The 24,846-nt window shown below is 38.9% G+C and overlaps 1 protein-coding gene across 3 annotated transcripts in view; it reads left to right on the top strand.

Annotated features, from left to right (window-relative positions):
- Window positions 1-24,846, top strand: part of STARD3NL (STARD3 N-terminal like) — a 51,896-nt gene that overhangs the window by 9,317 nt on the left and 17,733 nt on the right. For 2 of the 3 annotated variants that reach the window (XR_003795331.1, XM_029234259.1), the window contains exons 2-3: window positions 16,984-17,266; window positions 24,477-24,554. Coding sequence is in view for 2 of the 3 variants with exons in the window: in XM_029234259.1 (XP_029090092.1) it covers window positions 17,042-17,266; window positions 24,477-24,554 (303 nt within the window). In the remaining variant the exon portion in view is untranslated. The remainder of the gene's footprint in view (window positions 1-16,983; window positions 17,267-24,476; window positions 24,555-24,846) is intronic. The other variant, XM_029234260.1, reaches the window with a different exon arrangement.

Here is a 24,846-nt window from a genome sequence, read left to right as displayed (position 1 = left end):
GGCTCTGACAACTAGAGCGACACTTGCAGGAACCCTTATCTTGCCAGAGAAGGAGTCTTGTGTTGTTGAATAAAAAGAAATGCATCTTGCCTCTAAACATCCACCTTGGCTTTGCTGTTTGCTCATCAGCTAGCTACTTATAGTTTAGCTTCTGTTTTCTCTGCATAGAGAAGATAGGTCTGGGGAGGCCTGCTAAGAATGTGTTCATCACACGTTCTTAATTCTAGTCTTTGAGATGAAGAAAGACAGTTACTAAAACAAGTGTACACCTTTAGCTACCTTCTTATGGTTCCTAGGAGAGCAGTGAGCTCACTGCCTTGAGATATTATTGATTTTCAGATCTAGATCAATAAGATCATCAGTTCCATCCTGAGAATTGAAAGCGTTTGTTGGAAAATTGCTTGCAGTAAGTACTGAAGAAGTGGCATTACATAGTGCAAAGGTGTCCTTGTATGCACTGGAATATATTTCAAGTTTCTTAACTGAGGGACCTTCATCTGTCTAGATAGTAATATGACTGTTGATTCCATTATTGCCAAAGCTGGCAACACATCTCTAAGAGGAAGGTTTAAATATTCATGAGAATATATGCACTAAGGAGCAACATGGTTCCTCTGAATTACTGTCAGCTGATGGTTGACTGGTTGACAGTAATAATGAGGTTAAAATTGGGAAAAATAGTGGTAACTCCATAATAACCATTCGGTATTTTTGTGATTTTTAGGAAAGCTAAAAATAGATTTAGTTCTATGGGAAGAAAAAAAGTCCTGGAAAATGATAGGCAGTCAGCAACCAAAAAAAAATCAGCAGTCTTTTGACTTGTGGAAAAGACTGACTCATGAAGGAAAATGAGGTTATGTGTAGCTTCTGTGATTGGGAAGATTAAGACAAAGGAGTTTCTAGGTAAGCTGTGGCGAAAATATTTGAGTGTAGGAGTTAAAGCTGAAGCTCAGAAAGGGGAACAAGCTGCAAAGTCAATTTGAGCACCAGAAGAGATCTATTAGGAGGAGAATCAGAGGTTGGAGAGAGACAGTAGAAGCTGGAGGAAGGTAGCTATAGTAACTTTGTTGTTCCAGTGATTCTGGGCCACTTGATAGCAGCTTCTGAAAAAGATGAGAGACAAATAAAGTAGTGTTCTTGTTTGTCAGAGGCCATCATGAGAGAGACTTTTGAAAAATGGTGAGGTGTAGCTATAACATTCCAGCCATCTGACTCAACCAGTGCTGGTGATGTAACTGGCTACCGAGTTGTTGAGCCCTGCAGGGTGATCTAACAACATGTACCACCCAACATGACTTTGACCACTGTATGGCCTGTTTTCATTTTGCCAACCTATGATCTTTGGAAGAACAGATATACATTGTCAAAAGACCTTCCTCTGTCCAGCTGGCCCATCCTCCCCTGGACCAAGCAACATCCCACTGGCATGGTTATTGTCAAGAGTATACACTTGATTTCTTTCCCCTCTCTCCGGTCGCTCCCTTGTAGTATTTATATATCTGCTTCCTTGACTGTTTGGAAGTTTTTGTGAGAGCAGGGAAACTCTTGCATTACCTTTTGGATCCTTTAAAATATCTGCTTGGAGTTTTACATTCTGTAGGTGTTCAATGCTTATTATTTAAGAAAATGAGAACTCTTAGAGGATTTAAATAGGGCCCGCCTCATAATTATTTTCTGTTCTACAAATAGATGCACTTTCTTTGGTTTTTTTCCCCCTCTTCTTTTATGGAGAGAAAGGAGAACATTCTGATTTCTGTTGTATCTCATGGCTGTTAATAATTTCCATCTGAATGCTGTTGACTCCCTTTCTGTTTCTCTTTCAGACCTCTCCCCTGAACTCCTGACTCATATCCAACTGCTTACTTTTATTTCCACTTAGATATTAATAAGCATCTTATACTCCATGTGTCCAAAGTGAGCTGATGTTCTCCCTCAAAGTCGCCCCTCCTGTAGCTTCTCCCTTTCAGTAAATAGTGAGTCCATCCCTCCCTTCCCACAGGCTATAAATCTGGCAGCTCTCCTTTAGTCCTCCCTTTGTCCTGTATCCCATGCCCAACCCATCCCCTGCTGCTTTTGGCTCTGTGTCTGGAACCAACCACTATCACCACCCTCATCTACTAAGGCAGTATGTCCTCTCTCTCCTGAATTATTGCCGTAGTCCCCTAAAGGGGCTCCCCGCTTCTGTGCTTCTGTCAGCCAGAGCGTCTCCTAAAGCTTCAGCTGCATCAGACTTCTCTTCTACTGAAAAGCTTCCAGTGTCTTTCCATCTCATTCAAAATCTTTACTCTGGCCTCTGACGCGCCACAAGGCCGCCCCTAGTTGTTGACTTCTCCTTTATCACCTCCCGCTGCTCTTCCATGCTGTCGGCTCCTGCAAAGCTGGAAGCTAACGACCTGCTGAACTCCTGACTGGCCCGCACCACCCCACTCTCAGGCCCGTGCCTGTCCTCTTTCTCCACCTGCCCTGCTCTTTCTTCTGATACTGCCTGTGACGTCTCTCCCTTATCACCTGCTAGTCCTTGCTCCACCTCTGTTCACCTGTAAATGACCTCAGTGAGGTCATCCAGACCAAGCAGTGTACGGTTACAGGGCTCCTTTGTTTATCCTGTGTCCCTGCACTCTAGAAGGTAAGCTCTGTGAGGGGAGAAAATTCCTTCAGCTTTATTCATTGCCGCATCCCCAGTGCTCAGAGGAGGACCTGATATGTTTTTGGTAGTTCAAAGCCTATTTGAAGTAGGTGCGGTATATTCTCGGCAAACTTTGAATTTTCAAAAATTATCAAGTGCAATTTTTAAATCTTATAGTATACATCCAGGTTCAGTTTCTTAATAAACGTTTTAGATTTGCCTCATAAATTATGAAAACATCAATATGTATTTACCCAGCTATCTTTAAATCTTAATATTTGTCTCTGTTATATGTCAAATAAAAGTTCACTAATATTTCTAATATTGCTATAGAAATAGGTCACTTAGAAATTAAGTTGCCATAAGAACAGGTTTGGGCTTGGGAGATAAATTAGTGTCTGTGAGGGGAGTAACTTAAAAACACCATCACATACTTGTTTTCTGCTTTAATTCTTCCAAGTCATTGATGCTAATTTCTAAATAAATTTGAGTCTTGAAACATGCTGTCAAAAAGTTAAATTCTCTTTATGCACACACAATTACTTTTATCTGTTGATATTAACAGAAATTGTTAAATGATATGAGACTGCAAGAAATGACCTAGAGCTTGATTAGAGAGCCTTAATGTGTGTCGAGGGGGAAGAGGGCAGAACACATAGCAGCAGAGTGAGCAGACTTATCAGGATGGAATAAAATGTTTCATTACCTCCCAAATGAATATGAACAATAGAAAATATGACACCTGGAACATAAGTATTAAGAATAAAACCATGGAATTAATACATAGAGATATTACTATGGAGTTGGAGTTCTAAATTCTTGAAGAAAAGTAAGAGAAAGAAGGAAGTGCAGTTGAAATGTAGGCCCCAGTGGAATAAGTCAACTGCATGAATAAAACAACACATGGTGCCCCCAAGCCTTGGTGGATGATGCTTTGTAAAAGATCCATCTTTCCCCAGGTGTCTGGGAAGAGTATAAGTACTAACATATGGAACAAGTGAAGGATAAATTTGGCCATTAAAAGCTTACAGTAAAGTTATGTCTTGTGCACATTTTCACTAAAGACCGGAGCAAACTTTAGACCCCAAACTGTTGCATGGTGTGCACTCCGTTATTTCATTTAAGCCTTGTGACGACACAACAACAGCAAAAGACTATTATTAGGTATTTGGTATTGGCTCAAAATCCAGACAGAATGACTCCTGTCTGCAGTCACAAGCACTTTAGAAATGTTCATCCAATCTCCATTTGTGTCCAAGAAATTTGATAGTTTTATTAGGGGCAGAATGATTTGGATGCCCAGAAATCTTATATAGGTTTTCCTTTGAGTCTATCAGTGTGTCTCAAATTGTCACGTACATAGGAATTATTACACAGAGGTATGTGTACAAAATCCACATGCATTCTCTTTTATAGAATGATTTATGAAGTTTTCTAAGATGATTCCAGTTGCTTATTCTGCTCTTAAAGGTAGCTCATACTTACAGTAAAGTTAATTTAATGAATTTTTGCAGTGAAAATTTGTCTTTATTCATGTTTATATAAACACACACACAACATACACATATGTATACTATATACTTATTATGTTTAAATATATTTATATCATATATACATGTTTATATATACTGGATGGATTGATAGATAGATAGAGCAACTCTATCCCCAAACATCCTTATGTCCTTATGTTTTTCTGAACTATTCAGAGGTTAAGAATTTCTAAGAATAAGGGAATTCTCCTGCATAATCAGAATACTAAACTATAATCAATTTTCCAGCTGTCTTTTGTAGCATTATCTTTTAGGTTTTTTTGTTTTTGTTTTAATTCAGGATTCAGTCTAGACTTCTGCGTTGCATTTGATGGTTGTGGCTCTTTATGCTTTTTTAAGTTTGAAGAGTATCCACACCGCTTTCCTACCTTTTGTTCTTGTTTTGGTTTTCAACATGTTGACTTCGCTCAAAATTCCAGAATACCTGTCTTGTAGAATGTCCCACCTACTGTGTTTGTTTCCTTATGGATGAATTCAGGCTAAACATTTTTTGGCAAGGGAACATCATAATTGTTGTTATATACTTGTGACTGTATCACATTAAAAGGCATATAATGTCAGCTTGTTCTAATATTGGTAATGCTGTTTGATTACTTGGTACAGGTGGAGACTACCAGATCTCTCTACTATAAAGTCATATTATTCCCAATGAAATTATTAAATATTCTGAGGGGTTACACTTTGAGACTATGAATATCCTATTCCCCAACTATGTTTTAATAATTTTAAGCATCCAGTAAAGATCCTTGCCTGAATCACTTAACTCCAACTGGGGGTTACAAACTGTTGATTTATCTAATTTTATTATTTTTTTCTACATTTCTTAATCTAACATTTGTTTCCTGTAAAGGAGAATTTCTACCCTCTCTCTCTTTTTTGCAATATTACGATGGACTCATGGAACGTCTTAATTTTTCCAACATAAATTCCAGCATTACAGTCATTATTCATTTTTATGTTCAAGTTACCCAATCTGACCCACGGGAACTCCTCATAGCCTACACAATTTTTTTTTTTAATGATTATGGCTTTTTGTGCCTTCTCTTAAGAAATCTTTGCCTACAAAAAAGGTTTTAAAAATATTCTCCTGCAAATTCTTATATCAGCTTTATATTTTTAGCTTTTTTGCCTATGATCCATCTTGAATTATTTTTTGCGTGGTTTGAGTTAGGGTTTGAGATTCATGGTTTTTTTTCAATTTTGATATCTGGTTGTCTCAGCATCATACTTTCTTTTCTTGTTGGATTGCTTTGACGTCTTTGTCAAAAGTAAAATCATGTAAGTGTGGGTCTGTTTCTAGACTCTTCCTTATGTTCCACTGATCTATTTGTTGATCCTTCTGCTAGTGCCACACTGCCTTCCTTACTGAAGTGTTATAGAAAGTCTTTAAGTAGTGTGTCTTCCAATTTTGTTCTTTTTCAAGATTGCTTTGGATATTCTCATTTCTTTGCATTTTTGTTTACATTTTAGAATTAGCTTATCCGTTTCTACCAAAAAAGCTTGATGCGATTATGATTGGGATTGAGTTGAATCTATAGATCAATTTGGGGAGAATTGAAATCTTAACAATATGAATTCTTCCAAACCGTAAACATGGTCAGCTCTCTGTTTATTTTCATCTTCTTTGATTTCTCTCAGCAGTGTTTTATAGTTTTCAGTGTTGAGACCTTGCATATATTTTAAGTTCATCGCTTTACAGTGTTTTATGTTTTTGGTGCTATTTTAAAAGAATTCCACCCCCTCCTCATTTCTTCCTACTCCCAACTGCCCAGAATGGAGGGATTGGTAAACAGGTGATTCACAACATCCTGAATAAGCTATTTTTTTTGTTTTCTTTTGTTTTTTGATGTTTTGTTGTTTTGTCTTATCTTGTTTTTATCTAAAGTAGATCGAAAATAATCTTGACGCAGCATGGTCGATGTCTGTGTACAGTATTTTCTGATAGGGGCAGAGAGGTGTAGAAGAGAGAGGAGAAGCAAAAGCCTCCCTGAGAAAGTGAACTTTGAGTTAAGGCTTATTAGGATGGCTAAGAGTCATAGAGATAAGGAAAGTAGCACTCAAGGTAGGGAGAAAAATACAAGCCGGGGTTGGTGAGAATGTGATTCCTTTAGGGAACTGCTTGTGATTTGTAGTATGGTGAAATGATTCTGGAGAGGTAGGCAGAAGTAGGCCATGTGTTAGGTTAGGCAAGATTAAGGAATTTGAGCTCTACCTGAAGGTCCCAGGAAACTAATAAATGATCTCATAAATTTAATTTGATCCCCTAAAAAATCTACAGGTGTTGGGTGAGAATTACCTTAGTTTATCAATAAATTTATTTTTCTAGTGTACCTTGACTTGCTTTGCCCATTTTTCTAATTGGATTTAAGGTTTTTATTATGTGTCTTTCAATACTCTTGTTTTGCTTCTAATGTTTTTAAATAGAGAAACTTGATTTTTACGTATTCAGTTCTGTTTTCCATTGTAGATTGTCTTAGAAAGAATTCCACATCCTAAAATCATGTGTTATTTACCACAATTTCTTCAACTATGTAAACCATACAAACGATTTTGCTTTGTTAGCTTTTTAATAAAATCTTCAGTATATTTTGATATGTAGATTTCTTTCTCCATGTACTTGAATGACTGGTTAATAGTTTTATTCTTTTGCAACTGAATTTTGATGGTATCTTTATCATCTATAGATATTTTTTGGTTTACACAAGTTTTTCCTTGCAGAAAAGCTTAGGGAAGTACAGACCACACAGTGGCTTATTGGTAATGAGTTTTCCTTGGCCGTCAGTGTTTTTATTATTTTTTTAATTGAACTAATGCTTAATATTTTGGAAATTTCCTATGACAGTTAACGTTTCTGGCTTCTACTGATAAATAACAGTATCCTCTATATCCACACATTTGGCCCTGGAATATTGGGCATACGCCCCTCTCCTGTTTGCCGGTTGTTCCTTGTCTCCCGACACTGATTGTCAGTTGCCCATTTTTGTTCAGCTTACTGTGGTGTTTTTTGCAATATCACATATTTTTCCCTAGGTCTCTTTCAAAGCCTGGAGAATAAGAGACTTGAGAGAGACACATTTTAAGAAAAGTGGAAGGTCGTGGATATCTATGCGGAAATGAAGAGTAGTCAAAACATACATAATTTCAAAGCTTTTTGGCTTAGATAAGTTGTAAGTTATGTTCATGTGTGCTTTCGAAATGCAGTGAAACATTTCAGTGGGTAAACAGAAATATTTGCCTTCTGATTAGGTTTAGTTTTGTTTTTTTTTTTAAATATGAGTTTTGACTTATTTTTGTGATGTTTCAGGAATACATTCTAATACGTGGGTCTTACTTGTGGGAGCTATTGTGAGGCTTAAATGACATAATGTATGTTAAGTACTCAGCACCAAGCCTGACTCAGTCTCAGTGTAAGGAAGCTATTGATTTTGTTAATATGTTAATATAAGGCATACACTATTATATAATATAATAATATGTTAATAGGTGGGATAGGTTTGTACTTATGTTCTTTTGTTCTTGTGTGTTCTTGGTCAGATAGTGTTAGGATTATGCTAGCTTTATTTCATGATAGGATAGATAGCTTTTCTTTCTTTTTAATGTTCTGGAACAGTTTATAGGATTTTGTTTATCTTTTATTTAAAATTTTGAAATACCTGTCATACTCTCTGACTCTCATTCCTTTGCTAGGTAATTCTTTGTCAACTTTTTCACTTTTCTTTTGGGGATGGTTCATTCTATTCAGGCGATCTATGTCTTCTTGATGTAATATATATATTTTTTCAGAGTATGGACTTTCTTTATGATTTTCAAATGTGATTAGTATAAAGTATCACTTACACTTTGAAAAATAAGCTCTCCTATTATGGGACTTGTATTCCTTTCCTAATCTCCCCTCCCGAATCTAGGTTTACCTATGTTCCCTTTTAAAAGACTAATTTTGGGGTTTATTTATATTTTTTAAATTTGTGGAAATGTTCATCCATGTGCAAAAGTAGAGGGTTTAATATAATGAATAACATTGTATTCATTCTCAGATTGGAACAATTCTTCTTCTTCTTCTTTTGGATTTATTTATTAATTGTACCCATTGTTTTTCTTTTTTATATTTTTTTCCCATGGGGATAGAGTTTTTGTAACTTTGTTGTTTAAATGCCTAATTCTTTAATTTTATTCTTTATTCAAAAGTAATTAGAGCACTTTAAGGAAGTGAATTTGATAGTAAGCTTAACTTTGACAGCTTTCCACTGTCACTATTTTCTAAATAGTTTGTTTTAATTTTAAAATATTTTTATCTCAGTAGTTATTTTAGAAGATACTACTATGTTATAAATTTCTATTTTATGCATTATTTGTTCTGTATTTAGCTCCTAATTGCAAGGCTTACTGAATTAGATTTTTTTTTTTTTTTTCCGGTACGCGGGTCTCTCGCTGTTGTGGCCTCTCCCGTTGCGGAGCACAGGCTCCGGACGCGCAGGCTCAGCGGCCATGGCTCACGGGCCCAGCCGCTCCGCAGCATGTGGCGGACCGGGGCACAAACCCGTGTCCCCTGCATTGGCAGGCGGACTCTCAACCACTGCGCCATCAGGGAAGCCCTAGATTTTTTTTTGATAGTCTAGTTTTATGATCAATTTTGTAAACATGGCATATCTTCAAAATAGCACATAGTCTATGGTTGTAGGGTTGAAAAAATAATTATCTATCTTTAAAAAACTTACAGTATTCAAATAATCTGTATCCATGTTTGTATCTTTAAAATACTCAGTAGATTTTAAAAAGTAATCTTCAAAAACTTCCCATTTTGATTATAATCTATCACTAAGTAAGCTTTTGCAATTTTTTAGTTTTTTTTTTTTTTTTTTGAGTATAGTTGACTTACAATGTTGTGTTAGTTTCAGGTGTACAGCAAAGTGAATCAGTTATACACATACATATATCCACTCTTTTTTAGATTCTTCGTTTTTAAAGATACATTTTGTATTTGTTCTTTCTGGTAAGGAATACATGGATACTGATTGGTAAATCTTAAACCTGATTCCAAACGTATTACACTTCTTAAATTTAAAAATATCAAATATTAGCTATACTTACTTAGTTAAGAGTATATATATAAAAATCCTCAGAACTTAATTATACATCTTGAGTCTTCGAAGTTTTTGTGTACTTATTAAAAATCTTTAGCTGAACTGTGTACCCTCCCCTGCTTTTTATTGAGTATGAACTCGTAATCATACCCAAATGCTTACAAGTCAGATTTAAAATAAGCAAATATTGGATCACCGTTGCATAATCAAGTTCAGTTACTATAGCTTTGGGTTGAGCTTGGTAACTGTCATGTACTTAATAATTCTACTTAAGGAAAATTATTGATAATTATATGTAAGTTTATAAAGAGATATTGGAAGAATACTGGAGTGATGAATACAACCCTTATATAATTCTCTTTTGAAACGTTACCACTTGCATACTATATACAGAATATGCTAATATTTTTTGGTGGCTAACCATCACTAAAATGGTCTCTGGATGATATCTCTAGAAGCTCCTAAAGAGCAATTTTGTACGATAAGCCTGTTGAGGGTCGTCAGGAGACGTCCAGACGTTCATCTCCCAAAAAGCTTCTCAGTGGCATCACGTTGGTGACATTATTAGGTTTGAGTCCAGCCATCTTTCTTGTTGACTGAGAAACCTCATTTGTCGGCTTGTGTATTCAGAGCCCAAGGGAGAGTGACTCTTTCTCACATGGGTAAACTTACATCTCAGAATCTCCAGTGAACACCGTTAACTGCCATATAGACTGGATATTTATTTCAAGCTGACCATTCTATTGTCTCCCTATCACATTTTAATAAGAAGCACAGAATTGTGAAAGGTTGTGGGAGGCATGTAGGGAATTATTAAACTGTTCAGTGACAAAAGGCACTGATGATACCCTGATGCCATCACACTAATGATAGGAATAGGAAGGCCAGTGGATTGAAGATACTTAAAATCAAATAGACAAGGTGTCCCCACTTGAAGAGTGCCAGACCGGGCACAGGTGCCATTTGCTTGTGACACTCCTTTTCCTGTATTTTCGGGACTGACCCACCCTCTTTCTGATGGGCACATTCCCTCTTCACCTCTTTAGATCTGAACATATGTCCTGTCACCTTGTTCTTATGTCTTGGCCTACGAGCCGTTTTGCTTCTTTAAGGGCAGAGCACATCTACTCTGATTCATTATGTGCAGATTTTATGGTGTAACTTTCAGAGGGCAGTATTATTTCAATTGTTTCAACATTCTCTCCCCATTGTAGTCCTGATGATATGGGCAAATCTATAAAAAGCCTAGCAGAGTTACATACATACACATAGATCTTTTTCTTCTTCCTTTTTAAAACATTTAACTCATTTTCAGTTGGAAAATCAATAGGAATCTGCTGGAAAAAATTTGATTCCTTGATTCAAAGTTTTTTCTTTAAAGTAATGCCAAACTGTTGGGTGATTTTATTTAGATGCTTTAAAAACATTTTTTTTACTTATTAATTTAAAATAACTTTATTTTCCATATTTCTTTATCCAGTAATTTCCTATTGCTACAACTACTAATCTGGATGTGATGTGTAGGTGTTTTAAAATTCAATCCAATAGTCTAGATTTTAGAAATGTTTTCTAGACATTCTATTTAACTTGTAATACATAAAGCATAAAGTAAGCCAGGGCTGTTTTGAAATGTGAACATAATGGTAGCGGACATTTGCCAAAGACAGGTTTGTTTGATCTTGATTTTATTAACCTTCCTGTAGCGCTTCATCATTATAGTTCTCCAGCCCAGGAAGCTGGAATGTTACACAAATGCATCAACTCCCTAACCTCAGCCGCTGCCAGGCTTTCTAAAGACACTTTCATCAGAGTTATACCAGGTCTTTACCTTCCAAGGTAAAATGGACATACCTATAGCATCAGTACCATGAAGAAGTACAGGATGATGAATCATACCTTTTTTTGTTGCTTAGAACATCTTTACCACAAAGCAACTTTATGATGTTTTAAAAACATAAGCAGATCATTTAAGAAGACACTAAATAAAAGTTTTTAATTTATGAAAGTTTGAATAGTTGGTTGAATCTGACGTGTAGATTTCCCAGGTCTTCTTAGGCATGCAGAACTTTCCTTCTCTCATACTTTAGAATAGGAAGGTTGTCTTATTATGTGTTTCTGTTGCTGTGGATTAGCTTCCTTCCCACAGCTCTCTCTTCTCTCTGCATGTTTACTTCCAAAGCATCTGTGTTTGTTAGTTATCATGCCTCTTTCTCATACTGGCAAAGTATGTTTGTAAATGTCAGGTTACTCCCTGACATACGATTCCTGTTCTCCACTTCTAGCTGTTTCATTTTGGAAACTATGGGCTCTACACAGAGCTTTTAAAAACCATCATAAACCAGGTCTCATAACACGTGGTGGGGCTTGCAAGAAGAGCGTGAGATTGAGGTGCTTCTTGCCCCCAGAGGAACCCAGACCCGGGGTAGAGTGGGCACAGCTGGGGCAGCTCGTGTCTTTAGGGACAAATCCAATGACTGCATCCCAGGGGCCATTTGAACACCTTCTGATGTCCCTCCTGTTTCCTTCTAGGAATCTGATGGAGAGGGTCCCTCCTGTTTCCTTCTAGGAATCTGATGGAGAGGACAGAAGTGGAAGACCCGAGTCTTAATTCTAAGATATATCTTGAAATATCCCTCAGATGAGTGTGTCCTTATATAATCTACATAGGCCTCAGCTGCTACCTTTTTGTTTTTTTCATCTGTAAGCAAACATTTACTTCAGAGGCGAGAAAAATTTTGGCAACATAGATGAAGAAAGCTTTTTTTTTAATATATTTATTTTTGGGTGTGCTGGGTCTTCATTGCTGAGTGCGGGCTTTCTCTGGTTGCAGCAAGTCGGGGCTTCATTGCAGTGTGTGGGCTTCTCATTTCAGTGGCTTCTCTTGTTGCGGAGCATGGGCTTCAGTAGTTGCAGCACGCGGGCCCCAGAGCACATGGGCTTCAGTAGTTGTGGTGCACCAGCTCAGTAGTTGTGGCTCGCCAGCTCAGTAGTTGTGGCTCGCAGGCTCTAGCGCGCAGGCTCAGCAGTTGTGGCGCACGGGCTTAGTTGCTCCGCGGCATGTGGGATCTTCCTGGACCAGGGTTCGAACCTGTGTCCCCTGCATTGGCAGGCGGATTCTTAACCACTGCGCCACCAGGGAAGTCCCTGAAGAAAGCTTTGAAAGAACAAGAAGAGACACAGTCTGCAGGTGTAGGATTCTCTTTGCCTGTCAGACGACAGGGGAATAGATCAGAGTGGCAGACTCAGATGACTCCAGGCTAGGTCGAGGCTGAGGCCAAGTGGAGAGTGCAGGCTCCATCTAAAGAGTTCAGCATCTTCTTGGCTTTATTCTTATGGTAAGGGAATGCAGGCCTGGCTATTCTGTGTCTTTTAACTTTTCCAGAGAAGCTAGACATCTGGAATTTTAGATGAAAGATCATTATTTAAAATGTTAGCAATTAGTTCAAGATCTTTAGAAACACCGTACAAGACCAAGCAAAACATGTCTGTAAGCCAAATCTGCTCCACTGGCCTTTGGAAAAGATGATAAATATTTTTAGTGTCTGTTATTCTCAATTCTCTCTCTCTCTCGGAGGAGAACATACAGTGTCCTGCTGTGGCCGGAAGTAATACAGAGGAGAAGCCTGGGTGCCTGGGTTGAGAGACTTGGTTTGGCCACCCCAGTAGGTGCCCAGAGGCCCTTTCCACTTCTCCCAGGAGAGACTGTGGGACTTCTGTAAAATGCTAGCAGTGGTAGCTACTGCGGTATAGCAGCTGCTGTTAACCATCTGGGTGGGATCAATTCTGTGCTGAAGCAGATGGAGCTGAAGTTTTGGCTTAGCTTTGCTAAGATTATTTTAAACCAGCCTGGGGACCAGTGCAGTAGTAACATCTCAAAGATGTAAGCTATTCTTTCTGGAAGCAAAAGGATTTCAGGTTTTTGGGTTTTCCCACGTGCACAGGGTATCATCATTTAGGAAGCCACCAGTATAGATATGGCAGAATTTTTCTCCAGTTCTAGCAGTGTGGGATTAAGGGAAGAGAATACGGCAGAGAGCTGTGTGTGTTTGGGCTGTAAGTACTGCTGAAGTGGCCCTCAGGTAAGACAACAAGACCACCTGTGCCTGAGCTGTGCTGGGTCACGAGAGCCACCTGTGGAAAAATAAGAATGGATTACAGGTTTTTGCTAATTGCAGAATCAGAGCATGCACTGGAAAAATTAATTATAACACAGAACCTCTAAATCTCACATGGCTCCCCTTTGAAAAGCTGATGGAAGCAGCAGTCTCCCTTTCTAGAAAACTACAGGTAGTAAAGGAAATATTTTAGGCTTTGTGAACCATGTAGTCTCTGTTGTGACTCTTCACCTCTGCTGTCTTCATGTGAAAGTGTCCATAGCAACCGATACCAACCATAGGACTGCATGTGGCAGTATTCTAATAAAACTCCGTATTAAGAAACAAGCAGCCTGCAATATTTGACTTACAGGCTATAGTATGTTGACTCCTAGTTTAGAACATTGACAGCTGTGGTCGATTGGAATATTTCTCAGCAAATGTCCACTTACCTTCTGCTCCTCTTTGGATGGAATGTACATCTCAGCTCCATGCCCTCTGGGCTTGGCCTTGAGATATATTTGACCTCTAGAATGTGAACAGAGATTGCAGTGTGTTTACATGGTCCAGCTTGTCTCCTGTGCTCTTGCCACTTGCCGTGAAGAGAACATGTAGTTTCTCCATGACTACTTCCCCACGTAGTCCTGGTCCAAGGGGAAAGACAAACAGGCAGACTTAGACGCAACACAGTTTGAAGCCAAGCTCTGCTATCCACTACCTGAAGCAGAGTTGCCAGCTGGGCCCAGACTAGACCAGCTGAACTGCAGGCACCCTGCAGACGCATGAGCTTGAGAACAAATGTAGATTGTTTGAAGCCATTGGGTTTGGGGGTGGTTTGTGAGCACAGCATGATTGTAGAAATAGCTAGCCCATATAGAGGAGGATAGTTACCCATCCAGATAAAACAATTATGATATGAATCTCTTTTTCAAAAACCAAAATAACAAAAGAGGATGCTCATCTCCTTACACAAATTCCAGTAAAAGATAAGGGGATGGTTTTCTTTATTTTATAATTCTCCACCCCACTCCTTATCACCTTCCCCCCTCCCCATGCTTCTTCCATAGTTGGAATAAACCCTGCATTGTAGATTCAGTCTCCTGGTGTACAGCTAATCAGAACTTAATACCCTCTTTAGAGAGGCATAGCTTTCCTCAAGCCAACCCCAGAGAGGACTCAGTACAAGAACTGGATATTTAATACTTTCAATATTATATCTGGGAAAATATCCAAGCTTTTCTTCAGAAACAAACAGTGCGGTCTCCTCAGTGCAGCAGAGTCTTTTGAGAGCCCGCTCAGCGTTAGTGTCTGTGCTAGATGCTAGACGGGATTTATGCAGTCAATATCTGTTTTGTTCTTGCTGTGTGCTGTGTACTGAGGTAGTCCCTGGGGACACAGGGATGTGCAAATCAAATTCAAGGCCTTCAGGGAGCACTCCAGCTAGCAGGAGGGCGGGCAAGTAAGTGGATAATTAAGGCACAGTGTGGTAAGCGGCACCATAAGTGGCATATCCACAGTCCTAGGGGAGCTTGGAGGAGATGCACGTGGCCTTGCGTGGGGATTGGAATGTGGGGAGCATTTCAGGAAAGTCTTCTTGAAGGAATTGACACTTGAACTGAATCTTTCTGAAGGACATGGTTAGGATGAAATCCTATCATTGTAGAGTAGAAAGAGGCTTTAGAAGTATCTTCCTCTTGACACATTAAAAGGAAGCTGTCCCTCCCTTTTAAAATTTACTTCTGTCCCAGACAGAGATCAGTCTGATTAGAGTCAGGCTGCTGAGAGCAATCTGTGCAGTGGGTAACTTTATCATTGAAGCTATTGCAAGTAGTATCTATACATTCTAGCTAATTAGAAGTTATATATACACACGTCTGAAAAATAATGTAATGATTCTCATTTCCCAAGTCAGGTGTACAGCATTGTATGATGTCAGTTTTTTAGTTGGAAATAGCCTCAGATTTCTGGGGTGGGTGTTTTGCTTTGTTGTCCTTTTTATTCATGAGGGGTGGGCTCGGGAAAGGAGGAATGGGTGAGACTAAGAAGATGATCCAATTACCTTGCAAATGATTTTCTTCCTAAAAACAGTCCTCAGTTTGAATTGTGAATTTGTTGATTTTTCTGTACAGTCTAGCGGCTTTAAATCATTGATACGACAGTAAATTATCAAAAAGTGAGTACAGCCGTGTTAGCACTACTCAGCCCAAGAAAGAGGACTTGACCAAGCTTGCACCCTCTTGTCACTTTTCCTTTCCTCTTGCTCTAAGGTAATCACTGACCCAGCCTCTAATGACATAGATCAATTTTTGCCTTGAAGGTCTACAGTTAAGTTCCTATAGATTTCCAGAAGTAGGGTTACTAGATCAAGCAGTATGATTATTTTAAAGTATCATAGTTCAAACTACATAACGAAATTGCTTTCAAAAATGCTATGTCATTAAATCACCACATTGTATGAAAATGTGGAAAGGACTTTTGTTCCTGAGTGTGGGGAGGGAGAGAACTGAAGGTCAAGTGTGAAGATATAGAGTTCTGGACTGTGAATAGGACCAAATGGGACCATATTACTTTAGGGAAATTCCAGCAATGTTCTGAAATTGTATTTTACCCACCTGGAAAATGTTCTTCTTTCTACTGGACATTGTCAGTCATTGTGGCAGAAAGGAGAGCAGGGTGAACCATGCGCTGGTTCTTAAGATCTGGACGCAGGTAACACACATTACAGTGGCCACATTACACTGGCCAAAGAAAGGCACATGAATTCAGTAGAGCCAGGGGCATATAATCCTCCCATAGGGCGAGGTGGTGTAGGAAGGGAAACTACAATGTTTGGCAAAGAAAAATACCATCCATCATACTCTCTATTTGATGACTTTGCCTCATCCATGAGGAGATCAGATCATTCAGATCGCCAGCCTTTTATTATAGAAGCACATGCTGGCCTTGCGGGGATGGGAGTCCTGCGTCTCCATATAGGACTGTGATTGTTGCAATTATCAGTGGGGTTATAATGGTAAACTAATGGTAAACTTTTTGAGGTATGCGTACTTCTTTTCCAAGAAGAGGCCCAGAAACATGCTTATTCATTAAGAGGTAATGGAAATACTAAATTTGGTTTATTAGATACCTGTGGTGGAAAGCAATTCCTCTTTAGGAAACAGATTTTTTTTTAGAGTGGGTTTACACGTTCTGGTTACATGCTCTCTGGGAAGCTATTCAGTAAATGTTTTCCTAGTCCATGGGTAGTGACACTGACAGAACTGTAGAGGTTTTCTCCCTGGCACAGCAAGGGAGCTGGCTTGGCTGGGTCACCCAGAGGCTTGCTCCAGGTTCCAGGCACACCTGTCTGTTGTTAACTGCCTGTTTTTACCGTATACTACTTACTATAAATTTGCATTCTTCTTTACTGACAGTCTTTCCCATAACAGCTTTTTTGGTATTGATAGTATTGATGGATAACATCAAGAATTGCTTCTCATTTCTCTTTCTCTCTGTGTCTTCATCAAGACAGAAATGTCTTCAGTTAAAAAACCCTGATGCTTAGTGAGACAGGCAGTCACACGGGGCAGGGGTAGCACTGTGGTATCAGGTGGGCTCTGATTTAACGTGCGTTTCTCTTTCATTCCCCAAAGATTTCTTCTCTCTAGGGATGGTGAAGTTGGAGAGGGGCGCCTTTAACCCTTCTGCAGGATGAACCCTGTGCCAGAAGACATGGAGAATGCTCTCATGGGGAGTCAGAGCTCGCACGCTTCCCTGCGCGACGTCCATTCCATCAACCCCACGCAACTCATGGCCAGGATTGAGTCCTATGAAGGAAGGGAAAAGAAAGGCATATCTGATGTCAGGAGGACTTTCTGTTTGTTTGTCACCTTTGACCTCTTATTTGTAACGTTACTGTGGATAATAGAGTTAAATGTAAGTGGTTTTTTTTTTTTCATGACATTATGCAAATTGTTTCCAGAGACAAAAACAAAACAAAACAAAACAGTTTTCTTATTTTTCTCATCATTTCTGTCTCATTTTCGTGAATTTCATCTTTTTTTCAAATGAGGCACCATTGGTCTTCTCCAGCTGATTTGGACCTTTCTTGTTTTTTTATGGTTATTATCAATATTTAAAAAGAACCTGGTTAGTTTAAAATTCACTGTGTCTGCAATTATGAAAGTTGAATTCGTGGGGTTTTGCTCTATAACAGGAGTTGGCAAACTGCAGTCTGAGAGCTAAATTCAGGTGGCCTGGTTTTATAAATAAAGTTTTATTGGAACACAGCCCTGCCCATCTGTTTACATATTGTCTGTGGCTGGCTTTTGTGCTGAGTGGTTGAGTTCAGTAGTTTTGACAGAGTCCATCTGGCCCACCAAGGCAAAGTTTTTTATTTCCTGGCCCTTTTCAGAAAAAAACTGCTAATCACTGCTTTAAAAAATGTAACATGCTTCTGGAATATGTTTTAAATGTTGCATTTACTTTCTAGTTCCCATATTTAAGATTTTGCATGCCCTTATTTTTTTGCAAAAGATTATTTGTTCATATTTTATCAAAAAAAAATCCTAGGGCTTCCCTGGTGGCGCAGTGGTTGAGAGTCCGCCTGCTGATGCAGGGGACACGGGTTCATGCCCCGGTCCGGGAAGATCCCACATGCCGCGGAGCAGCTGGGCCCGTGAGCCATGGCCGCTGAGCCTGCGCGTCCAGAGCCTGTGCTCCGCAACAGGAGAGGCCACAACAGTGAGAGGCCCACGTACCACACACACACAAAAAATCCTAGAGGCATTTGAAGTTTTGTCTCTCTTTTGTCAAATTTATGTGGTTATATTGCCAAATAATTGTCTAGACCAGTACTATCCAATAGAAATGAATGCAAGCCTCATGTAAGTTCTCTAGCTGCTACATTTAACAAAAATAAAAATAAGCAGGTAAAATTCATTTTAATAATCCATTTTATTTAACCCAATATATGTTTTCTCCAAAGCCTCGGCTTTGACTGTTTACGTTCCTTACCAACAAATAGGTGAACTCTTCCAGAATGCTTCCTCCCAAGCAAAAATTGTCTGTTTCCTTCACTTTCAGCAGTTTATTTATTTCCAAGAAACATTTGCTGAGGCCTGGGAAGCAATAGTTATTAGCTAGTGTTTATTATTAAGAGGTTACTCTCTGCTAGGCATGGTGCTAGGTGCTTTATAAGAAATTTATTAAAATAGAGAAAATATGAAAGGATGCTGAGATTCCTGTTGGAAAATGATTTTTAATTTTGCCTCATGATAGAAAGAGTCAATGTCTTAATCTAAACTCTGATTAATATTCTGATTCATAGCAGCAATTTTAGTTCTAGATTCTAGACTCTTAATAATTAGCATCATTGGATTCATTTAATTTCATCATAAATTCTAATAGAGTAATAAAACTTCATGAAAGCAGATATATACTTATATTAGAAAATTAAAAAAATTTAAACAAAGGAAGATAGATTTTTCCCAGAATCAAGGTCATATGCAGCACAAATCTACCGTTAAGTTTCTGTTTATAGATTTTTCCTTCTGTTAATCTAGCATTGTGGGTATGCCTTAGTTTTGTTTCAAACCAAAAAAGCCAGTGATATGACAACAGTAATTTAAAATGTCTCTTTTAGCCATGTGTTCCATGTGTACACATTAAAGACTATATTTAAATTGATATATTTTAAAGGAGTAATATGTTTTCAAAACCAGCAGCTGTAGCATGAGAGATGAAAAAGAAATGCATCTTTTAACAGGAAAGCTTAGCAGCAGTCTTAAGGAAGCACACTTAAAATTATTGCAGTGACAGCACAGAATCGAGGCATTCATTGGTTTGCCACTAATATGACCACTGAGTGTGCACTTAAGTTAGGGAAGCTATGAGATGGGGCCGTGGTGGGTCATGGGATTACACTCCTCACTCCCCTCCTTTCTTACTGCTTCAAGGAAATTGAAATGGAAGTGAAGTAAGTGGGATGCACCCAGTTTCGTTCATCATAAGCAATCTGTTTCCATCCATATGCAACATTTTATAAATGAAAAATCACCAGACCTAGCAATTAAGAAATTTGTTTCTATCCTCACTTTTCCACTGACTACCAGTTTCCCCATCTGTAAAAAGAGTATATGATCTTTGAGACAGTATATCATGACTTTCTTAGCAAGGCTGTTTAAAAAAAAAGAAAACATTTAACTTTCTAGTTCTATTTGTTTTGAATTGTCAGCCCAGACCCGGGTTTTTCATTACACACTGTACCATCCCTTTTTCTTTTGTTGTCTGTCTCTGTAAATCTCTAATCACTCGGATCCACTGTTATTTTCACATGACTATACGTTTACCGAGTGCCAAGACATAGGCTTCTGATTCAGGTGTTGCAAGCTCCACAAAAAGCTACGTGAGCTTTAAAGTTTAGCTGAGGAGGTGTAACAGATGATCTTATATTGCCTCCTACTGTTGATCTTTAAAAGAGGAAAGAAATAGCATAAAGGGAGCTTAGGCCTTCAAAAGAGTTTGGGGACCCAGCTGTTCTATGCAATCATAACAATAACCAAAATATTTTGCCTTCATATATGACTTCCAACTTAGCCACTTTTCCTCCTGGCTCCAGGGAGCTGACTGGCGCCAAACCAACCTGGTGTGCAGGGCCTAGGCGAGCTGGAACGGCCTAAGAGCAACTTGGTTCATTTTCCTGCTGGAAGACCTTGGGCCAGCTGATTTCTTTGTCTTTTTCTTTTTTTGACACTTTGGTTGAGATTATGGTTCAAGAAAGACCTTTATCAGTGCTTATTGCCTGTCTTCTTATTTTCTAACTGGTGTACCAGAAAGTGGCAGAATGCTTCTAATTTGTCCCAGAGCTGTCATGGCCAACTCTGTGGCCTCAGGCAAGCCATGTAAGTTCTGTGAGCCTTGGTTTCTCAGTTAACTGAGGTAATACCTGTCTTGCCTTCCTTGTGAATTCTTGTGAGGAGCAAATAAAAAGATATATTCCACAGCCCCTTGGCAGTTATGAAGCTCTATGTAACTATAGATTATGTAATTTACTATTAGCTAAATAAATTCTACCCAGAAAGAGAAAAAACAAGTTGGTTATTAATCTCTCTCTATTGTTACACTTATGTTTCAGGTATTTATTATCCTACTGATTCTGATTCTGATTTTATTACCCTACTGTCATTATGTTCTATAGCTAAACTGTGATGACCCACGATAACAAAAACTCACTGGGAGAGTTCAGTGGGTTAGAATTATCTGAAGGGTGGAATTGGGGATAGAAGGGTGATCTAGGATTGGATGGTGGGACCAATAGGGAGAGGTTTCGAGATGGAGGTGAACAGAAGCACTGAGGCAAGACTGTTGTGCTTATGCAGGTGTGTGTGTGTGTGTTTTGGATGGGACAAGGGCAGATGCCTGGCTAGAAATAAGGTGCCTCTAGGAAATGAAATTGCCTAGGTAACCTGGTTCTAAACAATTGAAATTCTTAAAGAGCTACATGGAAGTGTTGGACTTACCTCAGTTGTGAGCTGAGATAGGTTCTAGAGCAGATTGAAAAACACGGTTTTGAGATGTTCCAGAGGTCACTGACTCGCATTCCACATTACATCACGAGCTACCTGCTATGTCGATTTGGACACTTAACTTGACATTGCTCCCCGACGACACATACACACACCCACTTCTTTATCAGTAAAAAAAATACCCTGATGCTCAGGCCAGAGGTGAAGAATCATCCTTGATTGATTTGCTTGTTTGTTTTGTATTTCTCATGCCCCCTGTCCAATCTAAAAGTAAGTCCTGTCAAATCTGCCAGCAAAGTATACTCACAATGTGATCCCTTCTCTCCATTTCTACCATTGCCACCCTCGTCCAAACCAACATTATTACTCATCCAAATTGCTGCACCCTGTCTGTGCCTGACCAGTTTGCCTGCTTCCACACTTGCCCTCCCCAAATCCATTCTCCTGATAGAATCCACAGTGACTCTTAAAAGTAAAAACATAAATCAGATGTTACTTTCTGTTTAAAACCCTTCATGGACTTAACCGGAGCACTTAGCATAAAGTCCAAATGCTGAAACTTGGCTTGCAAAGCCCCCCAGAAGCCAACCCAGACTTCCTTTCCCACACCCTCTGTTCCTGGCCCACCCAGATCAGCCAGACTTCTGTTCTCAGAATGGAACAAGCTCTCTTCTGTCTTAGACTTTGATACTAGTTCCTTCTATATGAAATGGTTAATTTCCTTTATCTTGATGTAGATTTCAACTTAGCATGCTGGTATCAGTTTAAATGCCACGAAGAGAAGACTTCCATGACCACCCAACCCAAAGGAGTCAACTATTATTCCATCACATTGTCCTGCTTCTGTCCTCTTTGTAGCACTGATTTTCTTATGTGTCTCTATCTCCACTTGCTAGCATGGAAGGTCCGTAAAGGCAGATATATTGTTTTGTTTACTGGAGTATTTCCTGTGTTTAGAACAGTACTTGGCATTCACTAGGTGCTCAACAGGTATTTGGTGAATGGATCAAGATAATGGCCGTGGTTTGCAGATCAGGATAAGTTCCGGGCAGACTGACCGTAAGAACGTAACTCAGAAACTGCTGAAGGAGCCCCGTGGAAGGCGGTAGGAGTAGAAAAGGAGCAGCTAACTTGAGAGACATACTAAAGGAAGAAATATCAGACGATTTGTTGATAGGCTGATTTTATCACCCCCAGTATCCAAAGGTGACTCTAAGATTTCTAAGGATGGAGCCTAGAATAACAGTTACCAGCTTTGGCAGAACTCTGATTGGGAAGGGGTTCCATGTGAAACTAAAGATGAATCTGGGACATCTTGTGCTAGAGATGACGAAGATTTTGAAATAATTTAGAGTACAAGATGGGCTAGAAATGTAGATTTTAGATTTCTATATTTAAAGGCAACATGAAATCAGGGTCTCTTAAAGTATATGGATACCGAAGAGAACCCTTTTCTACTGGCTAGTTATTGAACTGCTATGAGCAGCTTTAATTCCTGTTCTCTCAGCCAGGAGGGGTAACTTCTATGTGGTAGAGAACTCCTCTTTGCCATAGGCTACTTGGAATAATCTTTTTAAAAAATATGTTGGATATTGGTAAGTTTCCTCAGTCTGAAGAGACAGAGCAGTGAGACTAGATGGTCGGTTGGCTTTTAATTCTCCTTGCTCCCAGGTTTTCAATTCTATTCATTTGTAAAGGTCTACCTATAGTCAGGCAGGTCTGTAGGCAACCTGCGCAAATTACACAGATGTCTAAGCCTCCTTAAGGGATTTAAAGTACAGAATAGTGTTTATGGTATACCCCATTTTCATAACAAGTACAGTTGACCCTTGACCCCAGCATGCGGGGGAGGGGGACAGTAATCTTTGTATAATCTGTAGCCAGCCCTCCGTATCCGAGGTTCCTCCACAACCACGGATTCAACCAACCATGGACCATGTAGTACTGTAGTATTTACTATTGCAAAATATCCATGTGTAAGTGGACCCGTGCAGTCCAAACCCCTGTTGCTTAAGGGTCAACTGTACTTGAAAAGGTATCTAAGCCAAGAGAATCCTTTCCTTATGGCAACTTTTATTCTAATTTGACCAATTAGCAAACCTTGCAAAGGTATTCCTTATTGATTTTTTCCCCCTTTTTTCTTTCACTCAGGTCTTGGGTTAATTGCCCTCTAATTTGTCCTTCTCAAACCAGCTGCACTGGTTTGCCAGGACCAGCGATGTCTGTGCTCCAGATCAGAACCCTGAATTTACTGTTGTACATCATGTTCCCTATTAACAGCTAATCCACGGGCCCTCGCCTTATAGAGGGTCTGCTTAGAACGCTGCATTCGCTTCCACGCATACATTCCCTTCCTTGATTAGTATTCTATATAGTTTGATATGCAGAATTTTGAACTTGATCATTTAAAATTCATCTTAATAGGAGAATTGGGAGAGGACAGAAAATTTATCGTATTAGCTTTAATTTTCTTCATCTATAACTTTCTCACATAGGTCTAATCTGGTCCTTATTTTGTTATCTGTTCAAGTTAAAATATATATATACATATAAGTTGATAAGAGTGCAGAATTTTAAAGTGCTAGGAGCAAATAGGAGCAACCAGGAGATTTTTTTACACTTCTGTCCTGTGTCATGATAACTGTCGTCATGGATATGTGCTAAGAGATCAGGGGACCACTTGACCTTCCAAGACTTAAAATAGTACAGTGGTCAGAAAGTGAGGGGAGCCCTGGATAAATGTTAATTTTCTTCTTTAAAAATATGTTTTGTATATACAATGGAATATTACTCAGCCATAAAAAACGAAATTGACTTATTTGTAATGAGGTGGATGGACCAAGAGTCTGTCATACAGAATGAAATAAGTCAGAAAGAGAAAAACAAATACCGTACGCTAACGCATATATATAGAATTTTTAAAAAAATGGTTCTGAAGAACCTAGGGGCAGGACAGGAGTGAAGACACAGACGTAGAGAATGGACTTGAGGACACGGGGAGGGGGAAGGGTAAGCTGGGACGAAGTGAGAGAGTGGCGTGGACATATGTACACTACCGAATGTAAAATAGATAGCTAGTGGGAAGCAGCCACATAGCACAGGGAGATCAGCTCGGTGCTTTGTGACCACCTAGAGGTGTGGGATAGGGAGGGTGGGAGGGAGGGAGACGCAAGAGGGAAGAGATATGGGAACATATGTATATGTATAACTGATTCACTTTGTTATACAGCAGCAACTAACACAACATTGTAAAGCAATTATACTCCAGTAAAGATGTTAAAAAAATAATAAAAATATATGTTTGTGTGATTGAAGACTTTATCTTACAGGAGAAAAAAAATTAGTTTTCACATTTAACATTTCAGTTTACCAAAATATGAACTACAAAAAACGTTATTGTTCGTCATTATATATTTGTTGAACAAATGAATTCAGAATTCAAGTGGGAAATGCGCTTCAGCATTTTTCTATTCGAATTATGAGCATTCTTTTCTCCCATATTTTAACATTTCTGGGTTAGGAGAAGGCAGAAAAGTGTATGCAAAACCTTACTTGTATGTTCTCTTGTATTATTTTCACACATAACTCCCCTCATTTTTACCTCTTCCTCTCCTTCCCAGGTGAATGGAGGTATTGAGAACACGTTAGAAAAAGAGGTGGTGCAGTATGACTACTACTCTTCTTATTTTGATATATTTGTAAGTATTCTCTGTTGTAGGTTTCATTTTGGACATGATGAAACTAACCAAAAGGCAAATTTCCTGTCAGTAGATCTCAGATTCTATTCCATTCTTTTTTCCTCTTTTAAACATTATCTTTCCTTTTTCCTTTTTCTCGGACCATCCAGTGCGCCCTCTCTGTCTCTCTCTCTCTGTCTCTCTCTCTTTCTAAGAAATTGCCTGGTCATCTCAAGGAAAAAAAAGATTAATGAGAAATACGGGAGCATAGCAGAAGAAGCCATTCTGATTTTCCTTTATTCTTTAAAATGGC

This window comes from Monodon monoceros, unplaced genomic scaffold (genome assembly GCF_005190385.1).
Source record: "Monodon monoceros isolate NGI ecotype Baffin Bay Population unplaced genomic scaffold, NGI_Narwhal_1 Super_Scaffold_2, whole genome shotgun sequence".
NCBI lineage: Eukaryota > Metazoa > Chordata > Mammalia > Artiodactyla > Monodontidae > Monodon > Monodon monoceros.
Note: the sequence above shows the minus strand (reverse complement) of the source record. Positions and strands in the feature narration are given on the sequence as shown.